At 39.1% G+C, this 20,653-nt stretch overlaps 1 protein-coding gene across 5 annotated transcripts; it reads right to left on the bottom strand.

Annotated features, from left to right (window-relative positions):
- Positions 1–1,158: 1,158 nt before the first annotated feature.
- Positions 1,159–20,041, bottom strand: ints6 (integrator complex subunit 6). Of its 5 annotated transcripts, none has more exons than XM_027023293.2 (18): positions 19,596–20,041; positions 19,352–19,429; positions 18,779–18,928; positions 16,262–16,351; positions 15,080–15,263; positions 12,996–13,115; positions 12,612–12,760; positions 12,362–12,514; positions 7,872–8,004; positions 7,600–7,694; positions 7,405–7,515; positions 6,884–7,102; positions 6,617–6,743; positions 6,308–6,450; positions 5,647–5,821; positions 5,165–5,455; positions 3,700–3,793; positions 1,159–2,643 (listed from the first exon to the last, which is right to left on the bottom strand). In XM_027023293.2, exons 1-18 carry the CDS (start codon positions 19,719–19,721, stop codon positions 2,550–2,552), a joined length of 2,532 nt encoding a protein of 843 aa, XP_026879094.2. In that variant the 5' UTR covers positions 19,722–20,041; the 3' UTR covers positions 1,159–2,549. The 5 variants fall into 5 exon arrangements, with proteins under 5 accessions (XP_026879094.2, XP_026879095.2, XP_026879096.2 ...); XM_027023294.2 differs by having other exon boundaries at positions 15,164–15,263; XM_027023295.2 differs by lacking the exons at positions 16,262–16,351; positions 18,779–18,928; positions 19,352–19,429; positions 19,596–20,041 and adding an exon at positions 15,970–16,236.
- Positions 20,042–20,653: the final 612 nt, after the last annotated feature.

Genomic DNA, 20,653 nt, shown 5'->3' with positions numbered 1-20,653 from the left:
GTTACACATGATGTAATTGAAAAACTATGGTTTGTTACATGATCAGAAAGCTTACTCCTGGCTACCCATGGGTCTAATAAAAGCACTTCTGATTTGTAAGTATTAAGGGAGAGAAAGCTTCCTCAACACCCATTGTCTGAAGTCCTATGTTTCCTCAATAATATTAGGCTGATATTTGTCATCTGGGTTAGCTGAGACATGTATTTCATTAGCATAGCATTGGAAACTAGCAATGTTAGGAATAATTTCATCCCGAGTTAGTATATATAAAGAAAAGGCAGGAGCCCTTGAACAGAGCCTTGGACATTAAAACTAACCTAGGTTTATGCTGAAAACTCACTATTTCTGTTTACGAACTGATAAAAGTCTGTTTATTTAAAATCTACACCAAGATTCTTAACTGCTTGTATATAGGTACATTGTCAATGTTTTTGGGAATTTAAAAATTTTTTTTAATGTAAGTGTGATTTACATCAGGTGGTCTTTCTAAAGGAAAATGTATGGGCAATGAATCTGGTAAGAGAGTCAAAAGATTTGATGGAGGGTTCTTTACCATTGTGGACAGGGCTCATTCATTAGCTGAGCAAGCAAATGGCTTCTGAAACTTTTCATACAGTTGATGGAGGACCTCTGAAACATCCTTTTGTATTATAGTGAAATCCTTACTCCCTCTAGAACATATGCACGAATTCTTGAACTAGCTCCAAGTTCTACCCCCGCATCTCTAGAACAAAGGAATAGGAGGCTCTGCTGCAGCTTCATTTGTATATATATATATATATATCTGTAAATAAGCTTTTTGTGTGCAGTGTGTCTACAGTAATTTTTCCTCTTTATAAGCTTTAAGACAACTTTTTGTGTACAGTGTGTCTACAGTAATTTTTCCTCTTTAATCAACTTTTACACTCATGAGACAATTAAGCTATTCATATAACTTCTAAGTTGATGCAAAACTCTAAAGCTGCTTCCTAGCTAAAGTTAACTGACTGACTAGATTCTAGCCAGAATGGGATGGGGTTTCAAAAGCTATTTGGAAGGCCTTTTCTGCAGGCTTCGCCCCTGCACAAGGTAACAGCATAAGCAGAACATAATAGCACATCAGTTGAAAATGTGAAACATATCAATGATTGCTTTCAGCAAAAATGTTTATTTGAAATGTGTAAAATAGAAACTTTATTCATTGAAATACTTACAAAAAAACTTGCAAGAAACATCCTTTAAATAATACTTTCAATTTAATTATTTACATTTATACAATGTAAATGTATACAATGTACTCAAAATATTACTTCAAGGGAGTCAGAAGATTAGTACGGAAAACATTTGGTCCTTGTAAAGGGTTGAGGCAGGGGATTGTTTTATGTGAAGAGGATGGCTAGGGAGAGTAAGACTGGGGAGTGTAAGACTGGAATGGTCAAATTTGCAAGAATCTCTCAATGTAGTTTGATGCTAATTTAGTGGTCATAAGCTTTCAATTTCTTGGCCTAATCAATTCTGTAGATCCACTATAAAATTAAACAAGCAAAATCTGATCAATTATATTTAAGATGGGAGGACAATCTGTATTAATTTGAATCCCCTAAATCCAATTCCTTTAACCAGAGTATCTTATCGTTCTATTGCACAAAAGTTTCCAAAGCATAACCTTACGGAAGCTTTGGCCTTCTGTGACCGAATGTAGACCATTATACTTTGTCCTACCCTGGTCTAGTTTTAGAGTATAAAAGTGTAATAAATCTTACCCACACTAGAATTGGAAGCCAAATACCTCAAACCAACAGTACAGAGAGCAAACAATTCTTGATATCAGTGTCATTACATTTTGTTAAAGGTAAAATTAAAGAATAACTTTAGGGTACATCTCTTGTCCTGGAAGATTCCAGCACTGCAAAGTCCTGTGAGCCAATTTGAATAAACTCCATTCAGGCCATCAGCTTATACCCACCCAGGTGTGCTGGAGTGGGAAAGACAGTTAAACTCATGTAGCCTTTTATAAATACCATCACATCTTACATAGAGGGGGAAAATGTTTTGCAAAAACTCCTTTCAAAGAAATCAAACTTTGAAGACAAAACAAATTTGGATGGTGGAATCTGTGATTACTATCCTTTATGTAATCATGTGAGTTTGATTTTGTGTTCTGAATTCTTATCCAGGCAAGTAAGCCATCATTAACAAGAGGAGTAATATCATTCAAATGAATAGCATTCTGCCCTCCTCAGTACCAGTTCTGCATTGCACTCGTCTGCAGATTTTTCTGTGATAGATGCCAACTATTTTGGCAAATACTGGGCCAAATGTTCTGTGGAATATATGAAGAAAACCAATTTCTCTTTGGATTCAAAAAGGGGAGCGAGAGAGAAAACTACAGTGTGAAGGGGGGTGGAGACATGGGGGATGAAAAAGTAGAGAAGTGCAAGAAAGGAAAATGAGAAATAAGTTCAGAATAATATTCCACTGCCCGTGCCTTGAGGTTGACCAACACAGTGTGTTGGTGTCATTCCACTATGTCTGCATGCCACTGCATCATTCCGGGGGGTGGGGTGTGTTCAGAAGCCGTCCACATGGTTCATGTTGTTGGCTCTTATGTGGATCTCTTCTAGAAAACTCTCCAACTGCTCAATCAGGACTCTCTTTTTAAACCTGCACATAAAGAAAGCGGTTTATTATTCGGACCACAGCCTCACTGACCATGCAAAGCACTGAACTGCAAAGGAAATCACCGTTAGCCATTTTTACCAAAATAACCCTTGAACTGGTTCTGTCTAGGCCTCTTAGTACCTTAATGCTATTCAGAGAACTGGCCTGCGTTTGCGCCAGTTTTTGTTGCACCAGACAGATGTTTGTTTTTATCCAAAAAGCAAGCATGGATCAACACTTGGTGATAATCAATTAAATTTAATAAATTCTAATATATATTAAAATATATAATAATGTTAATAAACCAAATAATAAACAATGTCATGGAATTATAACACTACAGGGATAATGGGCTAAGGGATAATAATGCAGTCGACCTACCGTCACAATTTGCACTGGAAAACCTACTACTCTTTGGTTCTAGCTCGGAACGGATAAAGTAGGCAACAAGGGGTCTGAATACTTTCTGAACCCACCCTATGTTCAGCACATCATTGACATATGTAATGGATAGGTAATGACCTATATAATGGATTTTGTCCTGCTTTTTTCCTAGTTTTGTAAATTTCACACCAAATTTTCATCTGTCAACCTTTCTTTGCAATGTTGTCATCAACTTGCTTATTAGGAGTTTTTTGTAAAAATAATCTTAGTTTAGAAAGTACTCAAGAAATAAAAATGGTGCTCTCCCTCTCTTGCTCCCTCTCTCACTTGCTTGCTTCTCTCACTAAAAGATGCTACTTTACTTCTATATTCATGGATGGAACAGTTGCTACCAGGTTTAGGAACTCCGCTAGGTCACAATGAGCTGCCTGTGGTCTCATTCATACAAAGCTTATAAGCAATATAATGGGCAAGATCACACTGCCTTAAGCTCCATCAGCCCACACACTAAGATCTAAGGCACAATTAGATGCAAGGCAGATCCAGTACATCTGACTAGAGTGAATGGCTACCAGTATGTAAATAAGAATTTTTCACTCTACCATTAGTGTTGAAATCACATGAATTTATTTTTTAAAACTAAAGCAAACCTGACGTACTACATTTCCCATTTACCTGGCTGCCTCTTTGATGACGTTCTGTAGGAAGATGAGCCGTGTTTCTAGACTGCCCTGGATCTGCTTCAGGAGACAGAAGATTCTCTCATAACCTGCAATAAAGGAAAAGATTAAACAACAAACAAAAATCTAAAACAATTTATACATATACATCGGTGATGTGCAGTTAGGCCCTTCAAAAAACAAAAAAGCAGACTGGAAAAAAAATTTGATAAAGTAAAAAAAATACCTTAACTATTTAACACAATGAAATTCCCCATGGGCGCTGGCTTTGAGCAACCTGGTGCTTCTCAACACCCTAAAGAAGGCTTAGTAGTAAAACATCACCACCTATGTGCATGCTTCCTTAGCCAGCTAATGTAGAATTGCAACTACAAGTGAGACCGACATTGTGAAATACCTAATTGAAGACTGCCTTCAAGGCTACCCTTAAAAAAAGTGTAGGAATAATAAGTCATCATACAAATTGAGGGTGGTACAACAGAAAAGCTTTTGCTCCATCATCAGGAGACTACAAGTTTGATCTCCAATGTTGCCTCAGCCACCTGTGGCCAGCAGCCTGACAGAACAAAAATGGCGTGTGCTCTCAGAGAGGGAGGCGCAACAGTTTCTGTTCCCTGTCAATTACAGCGACACTTGATGAGTCATGGTCGTCCTCAAGAGTGTGGTACACTGCCCTCTGGTGCTGCATAACCTAGAACTTGAGAAGATGATGGTCGGCTGCATGTGTCTCGAAGGAAGTAAGTGATAGCCCTTGCCCTGCCTGGTAAACAGCAGAAAGGTGACGTGAAATTGACCTGATAGCTGGGAAGTGGCTACAGCTAAAATAGAAAAATCTGAAGATGAAAAAGAAAGTCTCACAGTAATCCAGTTCCATCTATAAATGTTTGCCATAAAGGAAAAAGCGCTTGGTTACCAACTAGCCTGCAGCATACACACCACTTTTGTTTCCACTGTATTTTGGAATCCCATTTGGCATGCAGAAGGGGTATTTGCTTTATACATTATACTACACAAAACTGCAATAAGTGCACCACCCCTGCCAAATCCAGCTTTTCTTAAATCAGCGTCTCTACATTCCAAAACATTCTACATATTGAGGTAATGATTGTGATCATCTGAACCAAGTCTTACTTAAAGAGCTATGTGAAAGACAGGTGGAGAGCAGGCCAGGCTGTTACTGAAACAGGGGTTATTCCACTAAATTTTGATTTCTGAACTCTTCCTGAGTTTTGAATTGTGTTTAAAAATTTCTATGAAGGAGTTTAGTTTGTATTATTTGAAATCTGTAAATACTGCATCTTTAGTGTTTTGATCAGTTCTTTTCTGCAAATAAATACAGAATAAAACTAAAATGTTTATTTTACTCAAAACACATACCTATAAAATGCAAGCCCTGAGAAAGCATAACATGTACATATAGTGTTCTGTACTTAATACTTTGTGACGCATCATCCACTCACGTCTTCCTGGTTTCCTGATCTCCTTGGTAATGAGGGCACGGAGCTCCGTGTTCAGCTCTTGGCCTTCGTCTTTCCTCCTTTGCTTCAGCTGGTTGGGTGACGGGTAGCGCAGAGTGACCAGCTCATGTTCTTCTGGCTCCTGTTCACCCGGCTGGCCGTTCTCCTGCTGGGCTTCCTCTTCATCCACCTCAAGAGAGACTCCCTGCGGAGAGTCCAGAGCCTGCTCTGGTTTGGGAGAGGGCTCCATATCTGGGATACAGTCTAGCTCGAGCTGGCTAGACTGGTGGTTTTCTGGACATGAAAGTGAATTTACAGATGTTAAGCATATGCAGAATTTTGTCTTAGACAAACTAGTGTGTGTATGCCCATACAGGTTTGGTCAGGGGGGTATGCGACTAGTTAAAATGCATGTGCGTACACACGTTCCCTTATAGGACAATAAAATGCATTTGCGCACCCCCCCCCATGTGCAATGGGCTCACCTCTGGATGCCTTATTATTGGGTGGTGTATATGCTCGTCCAGGTCGCAGTAGGGGGGACATGCATCTCCTGCGTTTGGGGGCACTCCCTCCTGTAGGAGTAGTGGGCTCTCCAGGGCGCTTGCCTTTCCCCTGAGTGCCCGTCACAAACTCATCTGCTTCATCAACCATCATTGCCTAAAAGGAAGCGGTAGGAAGGGTTTAAAAATGTAAAAACCCTAACTCTGAAACAAAGATAAAAAGGCATTGTGTGCAAATGAGAGGGCAAAGTTCAAATTCATTTTAATTAAACAGAAGTTTATTTATATATATACACACACACACACACACACACCAGTATATTCAGTTACTGAATATACTGAATATATGATAATGTTGATCTTGCAGTTATAAGAAGAGTTAGGAAGAAGCCAAATGAAACCAGATCGCAAACTTTTCACAGTAGACTATGCAAGGCAAGAGTGATCAGAAGTTGGCTTTTCCTTAAAACAGTTATTTGATAGTGATGCAGAAAGACAAAAGGACAAAAGTATGAAAGTAATTATTCTTAGACACACCAGTCTTAGATTTAGAGGGATGTGATTATACGGCTATAATCACATGTCAATCTTAGGGAGGACTGGCAGGTCAATTATGCACATGAGCAAATAGTAAAGATTGTACCTTCTTATCCAGCTTAAAGGGGTTGCCAAAAGTGTGCAGCCTTTTGGGCTGGTCCGGGTCCACTTCCCGCAAGGGGGCGGGGCACTGTTTCAGAAAGTCCTGATAGTTGCCCATCTGTGCAATAGGCACACTGTGAAGTTGATCTAAATCAAACAGCCGAAAGAACATGAACTCAGACAATGCTCATTTCCACATTTCATTTAAGCTTTAAAAATCTCAAATTTGTTAGTGTATAAATAAATTAATAAATTACAAATGTGAAATTAGAAGAATGATCATGAGTTAATGCCCCATGGCTCTGGGTATTACCTTGATCCTGACCCCTCAGGACACAAACACAAGCATTCAGAAGGTTCCGCCTCATGCGGCTTAGCTGGTCTAGCAGGTGCACTCTGGGTACATCATAAGGGTTACGCAACCCCTGTGGCTTCAGGGCCTGTCAGCCAAGGGGAAATTAAGTGAACAGGTCAAAATCCAAACATTATGATTTGCTTTAAGACATAGCGGGTTCTGTTGAGTACACATGGCCACAGAATGAACATTAAGTGGGCAATGTACGATATCCATGTAGCTGACCTTATTGAGAACAGTGAGTTGAAACCCTGAGAACTCTTTGGGGTTGGACTCCAGGGGCAAAGCTGGTCCGTCTCCCATGATGCTCTGGAGCAGCTGCGTGAAGTCTTTCCTGTGAGCCATTGAAAGGGCAGAGCCTCTACAGCGTAGCTTAATTCCACCTCCCTCCAGCCCTGCCTTCTTCCCAACCAGTGAGCATACACGGTCTGCTTCCACCTTTGCCTGTATGTGTGTAACACACACCTCATTCTCTTTCATAACACACACACTGCATTCTCTTTCATAACACACACGCGTGTAACACACACTTCATTGCCTTTCACTACAGACATGCGAATAACTCCCTGTTCAGTCATTTTACTCCAGTAAAACAAAACTTCCAGTTCAGTGTTCAGTCATTAGAATGGTTTAATGATTGTTAAATTATGCAGTTCTAATAACCAAATATGAAATGGCTAACATTCAATGCTCAAAAGAGAAGCACAACCTGAGGGAAATGCATGACTTTGCATAATACCACGTACCTGTTGGCTGAGTTTCTTCAAATAGGACACCACACTGTAGCTTAATCCATACTCCATGCTGTCAGCCAATAAATTTGGAGCTCCCATCATCCTCAATGCTTTCCTTAGGGGCTTAAAACATTGACAAGCAATTCACAATCATAACCTTCAAGAGCTCCATCTGTGTATGTTTAGGTGAGTCTTTAAGGTACTCACTGTGATGTAGTATGGAGGCATGGTCTTCAGGTAGTTTTCAAAGGACTGGCGCCATTTCACGGTAGGCTTGAATTTGTGCACTTTAATCAAGTCATCTAGAAGTACAGAGGTAAAAAACCACTGAGTCATGTTGCATCTAATTCTAACATAAGTTTAAATAGCATAAACAGAGTATGAACCCATCCCTGTTACCCTTTTCATGATCCACACTTGATACCTCACAGAGAGGGAAGGGGTGTGTAAGGGATACATGGAATAACCAGCAGACTTACCGAGGAGGGGGAGCACGACGGGGTAGTTGTAGGGCATAACAAACAGGTTGACACAGTTGAGAGCAGTGCTTGCCTTCAGATAGCCAAATGGCTGCCCCAGGTCACCATATTTAGCACTGTTACTTACAAACACCTGATGGTTCAAAAAGAATATTGAAAACATTTCAACACAATTTTGTTTACTACCTAGGAACTGAACCTGTGATCTCAGTATTGCATGCACCTTATGCTATCAGTTTAGTCAACTGATGTTTATGATGCATCAGAAACTGAAAAATAAGTTTATAAAGAAGTAAGAGAAGTGAAGCGGAGATGCACTGATGTCTTGGTGAGTCCTAATGTCAGTGCTCCCTTCTTGCTCTCCCCTTTCAGCTGTTACATTCATTTTCTTTGTTTATGGCATTTAGCTGATGCTTTTATTCAAAGGGACTTACAATTATGAAAGGTCCTGACCATCTGCTCTTTGAACCAGCCATAGACTCTCAAGTTGTACCTTGTACAAATGCTTATCCTCATTTTCCAACTACACTAAGATCAGAAACTGTTCCTGTGTACCATGAAGAGGCCATCAGAACCACCATGGGCTCTCCTGTGTTCAGCTGTTTACTGTGTGGACTATGAATAAAAGTAGTTATTAGTTAACACTGAATAATTATTAGTGGTCGCACACACACACACACACACACACACACACACACACACACACACACACACACACACACACACACACACACACATCTATATATGTCTGGCCTAAATAAATAAATAAATAAATAAATAAAAGGTCACCACCTGGATATAACTAAGCAAATAAGTAAGAACCTCCCATTGGATAATTACTGCATGGGTGATCATGTTTCACATGGCAAGTTATTTAACCCTAACTGATGCAGTGAATAGCTTCTCATTTGTTAAACAACCATGTCAAAAGACACATCCTGTGGTCATTGAAAAGATGTTAATCTGTTTCACAAGGGGCAAATTATTGGCATGCATCAAGCAGAGAAAACATCTAAGGAGATTGCTGAAACTACCAAAATCAGGTTAAGAACTGTCCAACGCATTATTAAAAAGTGGAAAGATAGTGGGAAAACATCATCTTCGAGGAAGGAATGCGGTCAGAAAAAAATCTTGAATGATCGTGACCGGTGATCACTTACATGTGTGGTGAAATCAAATCATAGAAAAACAACAGCAGAACTCAGGGATATGTTTAATAGTGAAAGTAAGAGTATTTCCACACACACAATGCGAAGGGAACTCAAGGGATTGGGACTAAACAGCTGTGTAGCCTTAAGAAAACCACTTGTCAGTGAGGCTAACCGGCAAAAACGGCTTCAATTTGCTAGGGAGCATAAAAGATTGGACTCTGGAGCAATGGAAGAAGGTCATGTGGTCTGATAAGTCCAGATTTACCCTGTTCCAGAGTGATGGGTGCATCAGGGTAAGAAGAGAGGTGGCTGAAATGATGCACCCATCATGCCTAGTACCTACTATACAAGCCTGTGGGGGCAGTGCAATGATCCACTGCAGTTGGTCAGGTCTAGGTTCAGCAACGTTATGTGCCCAAAGAATGAGGTCAGCTGACTACCTGAATAAACTGAATGACCAGGTGATTCCATCAATGGATTTTTTCTTCCCTAATGGCACGGGCATGTTCCAAGATGACAATGCCAGGATTTGTTGGGCTCAAATTGTGAAAGAGTGGTTCAGGGAGCATGAGACATCATTTTCACACATGGATTGGCAATCACAGAGTCCAAACTTGAACCCCATTGAGAATCTTTGGGATGTGCTGGAGAAGACTTTGTGCAGTGGTCCAAATCTCCCATCATCAAAACAAGATCTTGGGGGGGAAATTAATGCCATTCTGGACAAAAATAAATGTTGTGACATTGCAGATGCTTGTGGAAACGATGCCACAGCGAACACGTGCCATAATCATAGCTAAAGGCGTAATATTTCACACAAAATATTAGTGTGACCTTTTTTTTTTTTTTTGGGCCAGGCATTCTCTCTCTCAGAACCAAATGCTCTTACTTTCACTATTAAACATATCCCTCTCTCTAGAGAGAGAGAGAGAGAGAGAGAGAGAGAGAGAGAGAGAGAGAGAGAGAGAGAGAGAGAGAGAGAGAGAGAGAGAGAGAGGAGTAGTAGTTTCCAGAACGTTTCGGATAGAGCTGTGCAAAGTGCTTCACTGAAGAGATCCAAAAGTTCCCTCTGTAAAAAAAAAAACTTTGATTCTAAAATGTCAACAAAAAGAAAAGAATAATTTTGAACCCGACCATCCACTGTTCAGATTTCTATTCTTGACATTTATGCAAATTAGCACATTTAAATAGATAATGCATCATTTACATATTTAAACAATTTCAGAAAACTTGTAATAAATTAAGACAATTGCTTTCTGTAACTAATAAACAGGAAGTTTCAATAGATGGTGACATCTATTGGCTAAAAATTTTACCCTGTTCACCTGTAGTGTCTGGTCTTAAGGCTTTTGTTTGTATAGAAAGTCTGAACTCTGCCATTAATAAAGGCAGTTGTAACCATCTGTTAAGGTCACGTTTGATTAGATTAATCAAGTTAACCAAATAATTTTTATACATAATCAGAGAATAGTTTACAATATTAATAAGTAAATAACATTTTTTAAAAACCTTGGTGATAGGACACTGCCAATATTTTAAAAAATAAATAAAAACATAAACAAAGTTTAAAAGGTTTGAGTTAAGAGAGAAACATCAACTTTTGCTAAAATTTTGTTTATATTCAGAAAAAAAAAAAATCAAACTCTCAGAGAATGATCACTATTATGGGCACCTGCAGCTGTGTCTGTAACATACAGAAGTCAGTCTTCTATAAAGGGAGAATGTTTTATACCTGCTCTGTGTGTTTGTACAGTAGTTAATAAGGGTTCAATTGCTATAGAGAAAAAGTGATAAGGGACAAGCTTAACATGTTTCTAAAGATAAAGGAAATAATGAAGAGTATGCAGTGATAAAGGAAAGTATGTGGATATGTACAGTGAGTTGTAGGAAGGTATACAATAGGCAAGTGCATGAAAGCAATTTTAAAAACCAAAGCCAAAATTGGTTACTGTGGTAAACCAAAGTAAAGGAGATTTATCCACAAAGAAAAAAATCTTTTCTTGAGTAGACTTGTACAAGAAATGTAATCTTGTCTAAGGGGTGAAAAAGTGTCTATCAACAATGCCACAGTTCTCTAAAGTATGGAAGGGCTTTCATAATATCTGAGCAAACTACAGATCTGGAGTTGGATCAATCTAGTTTTGATTTGACACTTAAAATTCTCCACCAGCCAGTGAGTGCTTCAATTAGGAATACAACCTGGGAATGTTTTCATAAAATTTCTCAGCATGCCAGTTTAGAGAGCACACACTCATCAGTGTGGATGGTGTCTGAAAAAGCTTGCCAAAAACAATACATCAGCCCTGTTTGCTATAAGCCTCTCTTAGAGATCAATTTTCAGTGCCTCTGGCACTGAAATTAAAATATGAATGAAACAGTTACTTGCCCACACACAGATTTAATATGATCTTGTATTTGCAAATGTACTTGCCTGTTTTTGGGGAGTTTAAAATAAGTTAAATACCCTCAGGCTTTTTATATTTCTGCTGTTCTTTGAAGTTACCATCGGTCCTGGTGCGTATTTCGGTCAGTTGCCTTAGGTTTCCTTAGGCTAACTTCCAGCTAGCCTATAATATAGCAATGGCATGACTGCATGAGCTCCAAAGTAATGTACAAGGATCCTGTGATGTGAACCTCTCCTGTCTTTGCAGGGACTGTTCAGACTCTGGGTAGACTGTTCTGGCTCAGTGTCTGCTTTTGAGTAAGCATATTCATCTATTGTCTTACTGCTTTGAAGATATTGGATCCTGGGAGTTTATTAATAGCCTCTCCATTGTTTGCTAATGAGTCAAGAAAATATGCAAAAAGTCATTTTTGGCTTCTTGATGATTTCTCCCACCCTTCTAAGGCAGAACAACATCTCCTCACCTTTACATTGTTTTGGGATGCTTCCACATTTTCTTGTTAGTGAGCCTAGTATTTAGCTACTGAATCTAGTTTTGGCTTGCCAGATGTTTTTGCACATACTCCGTGCATGACACTATGGGGCGTGTGAATATAATGGATATAGTTATATGGATTAAAATAAGCTTTAATTCAAAGAAATTTCTTCAACCCTGGTTTTTAGTAATCGAGTTACGTGAGTTTATCAAGGAGTCGTTTCAGCTCTAAACAATCATTTTAAGAAAGAATGAGGGCAGAGCAAACTGCCTTACTCTGTGTACAAGAATCATTTTGAAGATAAAGACCGTCAATCCCAGCCAAATCAATGAAAGCCAGTCCACAGGTTTATTATTCTGCATCGCTAAAGCTGTACCAAGAAGAGGCGCCTAGTGGATGTAGACAGTGCTGAAAATGGCATGTTACACTGTGTGGATGTAGCGTGAGTAAGTGCTGTACCTGCCAGCAGGTGAGTGGGGACTTCTTCTCCAGGATGTATTGTGTAAGGGGCGAGGGCTCCAGCTCGTATTTATCAAAGGGAACCTTATCCACCACCATAGGCTCGGCTTCTGCACAGCAGAACCGCACCTGAGGATGGGCCATGCGTGGAGGCTGCGGAACGAACACACACAGTCACTACAAAAGCACACACACAAGAGTTATAATACACCGGAGATAGCTTACTTTCAAAATTTACTTCAAAATTTACCAGAGTAGGAGAGTTCTGGTCAGGCCAGAAGGATTCAGGAATGGGCCAGTGACCAACAGGGACGCCAGTTTTAGGGTTCGGCCGGACATAAATCAACTTATGACAGCTATGCCATGGCTGTGGTCCAGATTTCACCTCCATTGAAACATCTTTTATTATTACCAAAAAAAAAAAAAGTTAGAATTAATTTGAATTTACGTTGAATTTATGAACGAATAAAGGGCTTTGTTTTTCAGTGTAACAGTAATCCCCAAATGTAAAAAATAAGAGTTCTAAATTCCATTACATGCAATGTATATAGATAAGTGATTTAAAAGAAAAAAAAACCTCACCTCAACACACAGCTCTATAGTAACTACATAAGGCAACAATGAACTCACTCACCTTCAGGTGGGTCTGGCCCTGTTTTCTCAAAGTTGATGACTACACCACTATGAATCTTCTGGACCAAAGACTCCAGACACTGGTTCAGCATGCGCTGGGAGAACACACTATATGAACGGCCTACAGGTAGAGATACAGATACATCATACACTTTAAGAAAGACATAGGCAGCAAATTAAGAGACACATTTCAAACTATATAACAGAACACCAGCATGGGGACATTTAACATCCTTATATAGCTGGTCAATAAAGAAGTGAAATAAATCTTGCAATAACTTGTATCGAATGTTGCATTTCAGGTCCATCAAAATTTGATCTCAAAACAGACAAAAGGTTAAACCCCTGGCCCTCTAAAATGAACTTTAAAACACTGTCAGCAATTAAATGGACTGGCATCCTCTCTCTTATTAAATACCTTCCACCTTTCTCATCTCACTTCTCCTGACCTACCATCAAATCCATGTTCCTGATACCATATTTGCTTTTCTATAAATGAATAAATACCTGCTTTCTTTACACCAGATTAAAATATTCAAGCAAAATGCACAATACGATTTCTGCAAAAAACAAGGGAAAACGTCATTTGCATCCAATGTACAAAACAAATCAGTCTAATAGGTGACCTATTTTAAAACAGGCTCAAAAGAAAAATAATGAAAAACAAATAGTCATTAAAAAAATGTTTAAACTCAATTCTAAAAGTTGTTTGTCTGATAGGAAAACTCAAAGGAATACCCCTTCACTGATAAAATCTCATTAGGCAAAGCTGTACCACAAGGTTTTTCTCTGGGCACAAGTGAAGCTTTCTTTAGTGCTCATCATCCACCAAAGATGAGAATTGGGGCCAAGCCAGTCTTAGCCCCAAATGTTGTTTACCATACATCCAAATACTTTCCCCACTGCCCTCATCACCAAATGACTGATCAGTAAACATAATTGCTTTTAAGTGTGGAAATGCCTGAATCAATTATGTTATGAGCTGAAGTTTGGAAAACCCTTAACTTCAGATCTAGTACCCCTTTGCATATCTTGTTATCATTTCAGATCACAGGTCACATTCCAAAACATAAATGATTATACTGACTACACCATTCATCTTTATGTGTTTCAACCAAATTGCCCAGCACTTAGACATTACAATGTGTAGCCAAAGATATATGGACACCTGATCACATCACATATATGAGCTTGTTGGGCATTCCAATCTAAAACCATGGAAATAAATATGAAGTTTCCCCCTTCCTCACATTTGCTGCTATAACAGTCTTCACTCTTCTAGAAAGGCATTGTTGTTGAATAAAATTGTCTGGCTTATAATAATTGCAGTTCATCCTAGATGTATTTATTGGGGTTAAGGGTAGTACTCCATGCAGGCCAACGTAGTCCGTCCACACCGGGTCAAAACATGTCTATGTTCCTTGCTTTGTGCAAAGAGGCACAATCATACTCAAACAGGAAAGGGTCCTTGCTAAACTGTTGCCACAAAGTTGGAAGTATTCAATTACCTAAAATTTGTCTGTACACTGTAGTAATAACATTACCCTAACCCAAATCCTAAAAACAAGCATCAGACCATTATCCAACCTGCACCAACCTTTACTATTTGCACTACTCATTCTGGTAGGTAGTGTTCTCATGATAGCCACCAAACCCAGATTCATCCAACAGACAGACAATGAAGTGTGATTCATCACTGCAGAGAATGCTTCCTTTGCTCCACAGTCCAGTGTTGGTGTGCCACCACTCCAGCAGATGCTTGGTGCCCATTGTGGTCTTAGACTTGTGTACAGCTGCTTGGCCATAGAAACCCAATTCATTAAGCTACTGATATACAGTTCTTGTGCTGATGTTTAAGTTGAACAAATGAAAGTATACTAAAATTCTCTTCTGATATGTTTTACTATTATAGAGTGTACTAATATATAGTCTCAAAGAAAGGTTAGATTTATTAATTTGATTTATGCTGAGGCACTAGGTCTGCGTCAGGGCTGTATTCTCCAAACAGGCAATCAATAAGTATTAATGTTATAACCTAAATCCAAAATAAATTTTTATCACTGACAGATAAAGAACACAGCTCACCTCCTGTGACCTCACACATGGGGGTAATGGGGGAGGCATCAGGTGGAACTCCACCTAATAGTTCTGGCTCTAGAGAAGCATAACCTGGAATGCGGAGCACCAATGAGAAAAGGCGCTGGTCCCAGCGGAATGGCTCCTTAGTTAGTTCACTTCCTGGCAATGGTGTCGTTAAGGGCAAATGCAGCTGGAAAAGGAAAAAAAACCCAAAAAAACCCAAGAGCAGTGTCACTACACGGACAACTGAATATTATAACAAAACAACATACAGTAGATTAGCAAATCAGATTCCCAATGAGGCATGCAGATTTTGCAATCTTGCAAAAAAGACTCACTGGTAAAAATGACGTAATTTAGTCTTAAATAAAATAATTTGTCCACCCAAAATGTAGGGATTATGAATAAAAAAGGCACTTAATAATGATTCTGAACAAACAGATGTAAATACTTTCAATTCAGCACTGTAATCTCTTGTTTATTGTTTCATATGCGATCCAATGTAATGTGCTGGAGTAAAAAAAACATCAAAAATTGCATCATTGTCAAAATGCTTGTGTTAGTGTAAAAAATTTTAACCAATAGACAGTGCAAGAGTGGAAAATATTGGCAAAGATGAGAATGTGTTACAAATCTGGGCACATTAATAGAAACAGCATTTCTACTTATTGACAGTATTGTGGCAGATTATTGTGGTAGCTCAGTGGTTAAGGTACTTGACTTGTAATCAGAAGGTTGCAAGCCCCACCACTGCCAAGTTGTCACTGTTGGGCCCCTGAGTAAGGCCCTTAAACCTCAATTGCTCAAGTCATAATTGTAAGTCGCTTTGGATAAAAGCATCAGCTAAATGAGGCAAATGTAAAATTCAAATTAAACTATAAATAAATTTGACCTACAAAATGGTGTGGGTATAGTGTTCTGACTCTCAGCTGTGTATTCAGCCAGGAGAAAAAGAAAGCACCATAAGAGTGAACCAGGAACATTTAGCATAAACATCTGTATGCATGACAACGAAATTGAAAGTTGCATCTATAGGAGAGAATGTGAGAAAACATGAGCTATTAGAGGAACAGAAACAGCAACAGGAATGTAAGTAAAATTAGCAAGTGTAGAATAAAAAACAAGTAAAGAAGCCAGGTTGAACAGAAGAGAAAAGGAAGAAGTGCCTCCTCAGATACCACATCTGACCTCATCTTGCACCCCAGAAGTGCTGGTCAGCTTGCTGCCATCTGTAATTGCCACAATAACAGCAGGCTCCAAGAAGAATGGGTTCCTACCCTGCAGAGACACCATATACACTGAGCTTAGAGGACAAGCAGCAACAACCAGAGTGTGAATGCTGACAGGAAGCCACCAAGACACAACAGCCACCTGACTGAAATATGACAACAAATGTTTTTTAGATTTGTTTAGAAACAGACTATTGATTATGTAAACCAACCCCCCCCCCCCATCTCCCCAACTACAAACAAACATAAAAACACTCATTCCAGCCTTGGTTTACAATCTAACCATCACTAGACTGTGCATGACTTTATGGTCTTTTATTCTATGCTCATTTCTCAAACTTTCTTGCACAATGAAGCTGAAGTTTATCTCTCTTTTTTTTTAAAGGCAGCAGCATTTACAAGTTGTCACACTCTCACACATGTTCTTACTTCATAAACATACAGGGTCTCCCCCTCTGCAGTTAAAAAGACAATAACTACTCTGTGGTAAACAGGAACTAATTTGCAAATATATTAGTGTTATACACATACACACGCACTCAAAATGCTGCCTGCCATGAGAACCTTAATCTCACATTTAAGACACTCCAGCTTGTGTCTATTTGTAAAAAAAAAAAAGAAGAGCATGCAAAGCCAAGAATAGATACATTCATATATCATATATGCATGAAACAAGATACATTGTCTAGGTCATATACACCATCTATCATCACTGTTATATACACATCAAGACATCTGAGAATATGTTTAGTACTATTCACACTAGCTGCTTCACTAGATAAACTCTATTTCACCAAAGAGGATGGTTATGACTTACTAAATATTGCAAATGCTGAAATAAGAAAAAAAAACATCTGTACAGTAACAACTAAGAAGAGAAATGTGTATGGCATTTAAAATGCCAGAAAACTATAAAAGGTTTTGTTAAAGGCAGGTGAAACTCTGGTCCATCATTTTACTGACAGGATACCACATATCAGGCCTGGATTTCCCAAAATTGTCATAACAGAATGATCCACTATTAAATGGCAGAGCAAATAACACATTGGGGACCTTCATTTCAGTCAAATGTGTTTTTCAAATTGATATGGAATTAATACAACATTTTGAATAACTAATCTCCTGCCCAACATATATAGATGCAAAGACAGACAAAAGGCAACATGCAAAAAAGTGTCACTGAACATCTAATTTGTAATTTAACCAAGACACGGACCACATACATCTAGAGTAGGCTGTCTGTAGCTTGAAATGTACACTGAGAGGGCAGTCCATTTAATCCAAGTTACAGATAAGTGACTTTTCACCTCAGCTAATGCTAGCTTTGTTACATAACTTCTTTCTCCTTGCAGTTTTTAGTTCAAAAACAGTTTGTAAAGACATTGAAAATTTTATTTAAACTGTAAAATGAACTTAAGTTTAATGTTCATCTGCATATTTCTATGACACTTAACACTATAGCTCTGCTGTTCCACATGGTGTGGTCTCAGCCAGTGTGTGGTAACCTAGGTTATAGTTCAGTGGCAAGGAACTGGAGGGACGGAGTTTGTTGAATTTACTGCTAAAACGATGGATACAACACTTAACTGCCAGTTTTCTTTGGTGTATTACAGCAGGAAAAGCACCACACTGCTGTCTTAAGGTTTCCCCACATTTTCTGATGGGTGTAGTTAAAACGTAAGACATTGGATCCACTCTATTCACTAGTGTAGAGTATATTTCATACATCATATAATGCTTATGAAAACATATGACTGAAAGAAGCTAAAAGTTACTGTTACTTTAAATACTTTACATTTTGATCATTAAAGCTTTAACCTGCATTCAATTATTCAAACATTCGAACCCTACAATGCTTTTTGTAGAATGTAAACCTAATGCAGATTTAGGAGTGCCTCTGCATAAAACAAATATAACCCTTGTTGGACTATAGCACAGTAAATTCTATAAAAGTAGAAGAAACCAGAAGAGAGTTTTAGGACTTTTTTCTTCATTTGCTTAACTAAAATTCTAGTTTGCTAAATTCCTCTGTAGTGCCCACTGACTCAGTGCATGGCAAAATATTAAACACATTTGACTAGATGCCCAAAGTTGAGCACAATGGAGGTGCTGAAACAAAGAGAAGTTTGCAGCACAAAGTCTGAGAGCCTCTTCATTCATGACACTCCATCAGGCTCCTCCAGGCTCATTACAAAAGGGTTTCTTATGCTACTGGTTTGCACTAAAATGTTTTTAAAAATGTTTTTCTTCCCAATCTCCTGCAGAGAGGCCTGTTACTTTTGGAAGTTTAAGGATACTGAAGAAAACAGAGGACAAATACACCATTACACAGTATATTACCAAGAGGTATGAGGCTCTGTGTGGACAGCGAAGTGTGTGTACTGGTTGCCTGTATTAAAAAAGGGAGGGGGATTGAGGTCTCTCATAAGTGGGGAAAAAGACACCCTTGGTCTTCTTGTCCTGATCGTTAACATACCTGTCCATAATTGTCTATCCCGGAAACTAATCTGTTGAGATTGAGCAAATCGAAAGCAATCCTTAAAGACTGGCCGAACGTCGTTAGCCCAACAGCTTGCAGGGTTCTTAGTTCAGTCATTAAAGTGGCGTGGCTGTCTTTCCACCCAGCCTGACAAAAGAGGAGAAATAAGACAGTTGTCTAATTTAATACTGAGAAAGAGAGAGTTCAAAAATATTTGACAGGAACCCTTAATCAGCATTAACAAGTTTTAAGTATAAAACTCATGCAACACGTGAAAGCACGAAAAAAAAAACGTTTTATTAAATACTTCCTATGACAGATACAAAAAAGTTAACTAGCTAGGCAAGTCATGCCTAAAGCTCTCCCTACAAAGCTGACACCAGCTCGCAACCCATCACCCACAGTGCCATGCTCTCCACTTTGGAACAAAATGTCGGCCATGTTTTGAAGGAGAAATTGATGCTAGTCAGAATGTTTTCGGACAACGAAGACATTCGTTGGACATCGAAAAAGTCATCAGGCGGAAGGCAATATTAGTTTCTTCAGCTTTTGAGGAAAACATCATAATACCTTGATTCCAACAGAAGCGTCCTCGAAAGAAACCAACATGTATCGGTCTCCTCTGCTCGCCGGATCCCTACTCCTGAGCTATGTGGAAATGTTAATTTAAAAAAATCAACATAGTTAATGATTTGATCTAAAAAGCCAGCAAGTATGAATGAGCGAGGTAAAAGAACGGGGCAGTAGAGTCCCCGAGAGAGCAGTCTAGTCAGGATGGACGTTAGCTAGCCAGCTAACTGGAGAGCGGCGTTACCTTCAGGAAAGTCTCAACGGCACCTTTGGCTATATCCAGATAGGTAGTGCCCAGATGGGAGCGCTGGTTCATAGAGGCAGACGTGTCTATCAGAAACAGGATCACGGGCATCGTGTAGGAAATCATACACCTTCTACATGGAGCGAGTGTCAAGTGTAAACGGCCAAATTTTAAGGAAAAAAAACCCCCTTTCTGTTCGTCTCTGGTCGCTTCTACCACCACGCCGCTAGCTGGCTAATGCTAACTGTCTCGCGCATTCTCAAAGTGCGAGAGTAAGTTGGTGTAAATGGTCGCTGCCGTGTAACACTTAAATAAAACTAGGAGCCTGGCGGGGGGAAGCTTAATGGTTTACAAGGGAAATATGTTGGTTGTTATTTTTCTTTTTTAAATTGGAATAATTACCTAACTTTCACCTTTACAACTTTCTACTCTGTTTACGTCCATAATTCTCCCCACACTGGAACCGCTTCGGGGTCTCAACTGGTTTTACTCAGACCTGACTCCGCCCCCCAAGCGGCAACCGTGTGACATGTGGCAAAAATACCTCCGCTGATTGGTGATTTTTGGCGAACTATTAAAATATTCTAATGAGACACTAACGTTGAAACACGCATGCGCTAGACCAGAGCGCCTTGTGTGTCGCTCAGGGCAGTGGTCGCTCAGTGGTTAAGGTACTCCTACAGTATGTAACTTGTAGGAGTTAGTGTCGGGGTCCGATAAATTTCAGCTCATGATCTATTCACAGTTATAGATGTGGAAATTATTGGGTTTTTTTTTAAATTCATTAAATCATCAGATGGTCTCATGTATTGATTCAGAAATCATGAAATTGACACCAGTCCTGGTAATTAGTGATAGCTGTATCTGCAAGAACTAGAATATTTCTTGGTTAGATACAAGAACTGTTTTACATAGTAGGCGAATAAGCGTCAGTTACCAGTATTGTTTGAAAGTAATTTGATGTGCACTCAAAAAAGGCAAAAAGCTTTCCCTTTACAAGTGTGAAGTTTTAATAGAGACCAAGAGCCAATGGCAAAGACCAAAAAAAATCCTAAAAA

Source organism: Electrophorus electricus, chromosome 25, assembly GCF_013358815.1.
Source record: "Electrophorus electricus isolate fEleEle1 chromosome 25, fEleEle1.pri, whole genome shotgun sequence".
Classification (NCBI taxonomy): Eukaryota; Metazoa; Chordata; class Actinopteri; order Gymnotiformes; family Gymnotidae; genus Electrophorus; species Electrophorus electricus.
This window is presented reverse-complemented; position numbering and strand designations above follow the sequence as displayed.

Bases quoted from the DNA above. Each gene is read 5' to 3' on its own strand.
- ints6 (XM_027023293.2), bottom strand. From the start codon at position 19,721: ATGATTTCCTACACGATGCCCGTGATCCTGTTTCTGATAGACACGTCT. The intron at 5,822-6,307 runs GTACAATCTTTA...GCTTCCTTTTAG, and splicing joins CCTTTAAGCTGGATAAGAAG to GCAATGATGGTTGATGAAGC. The intron at 5,456-5,646 runs GTGAGCCCATTG...TTTCATGTCCAG, and splicing joins CAATAATAAGGCATCCAGAG to AAAACCACCAGTCTAGCCAG.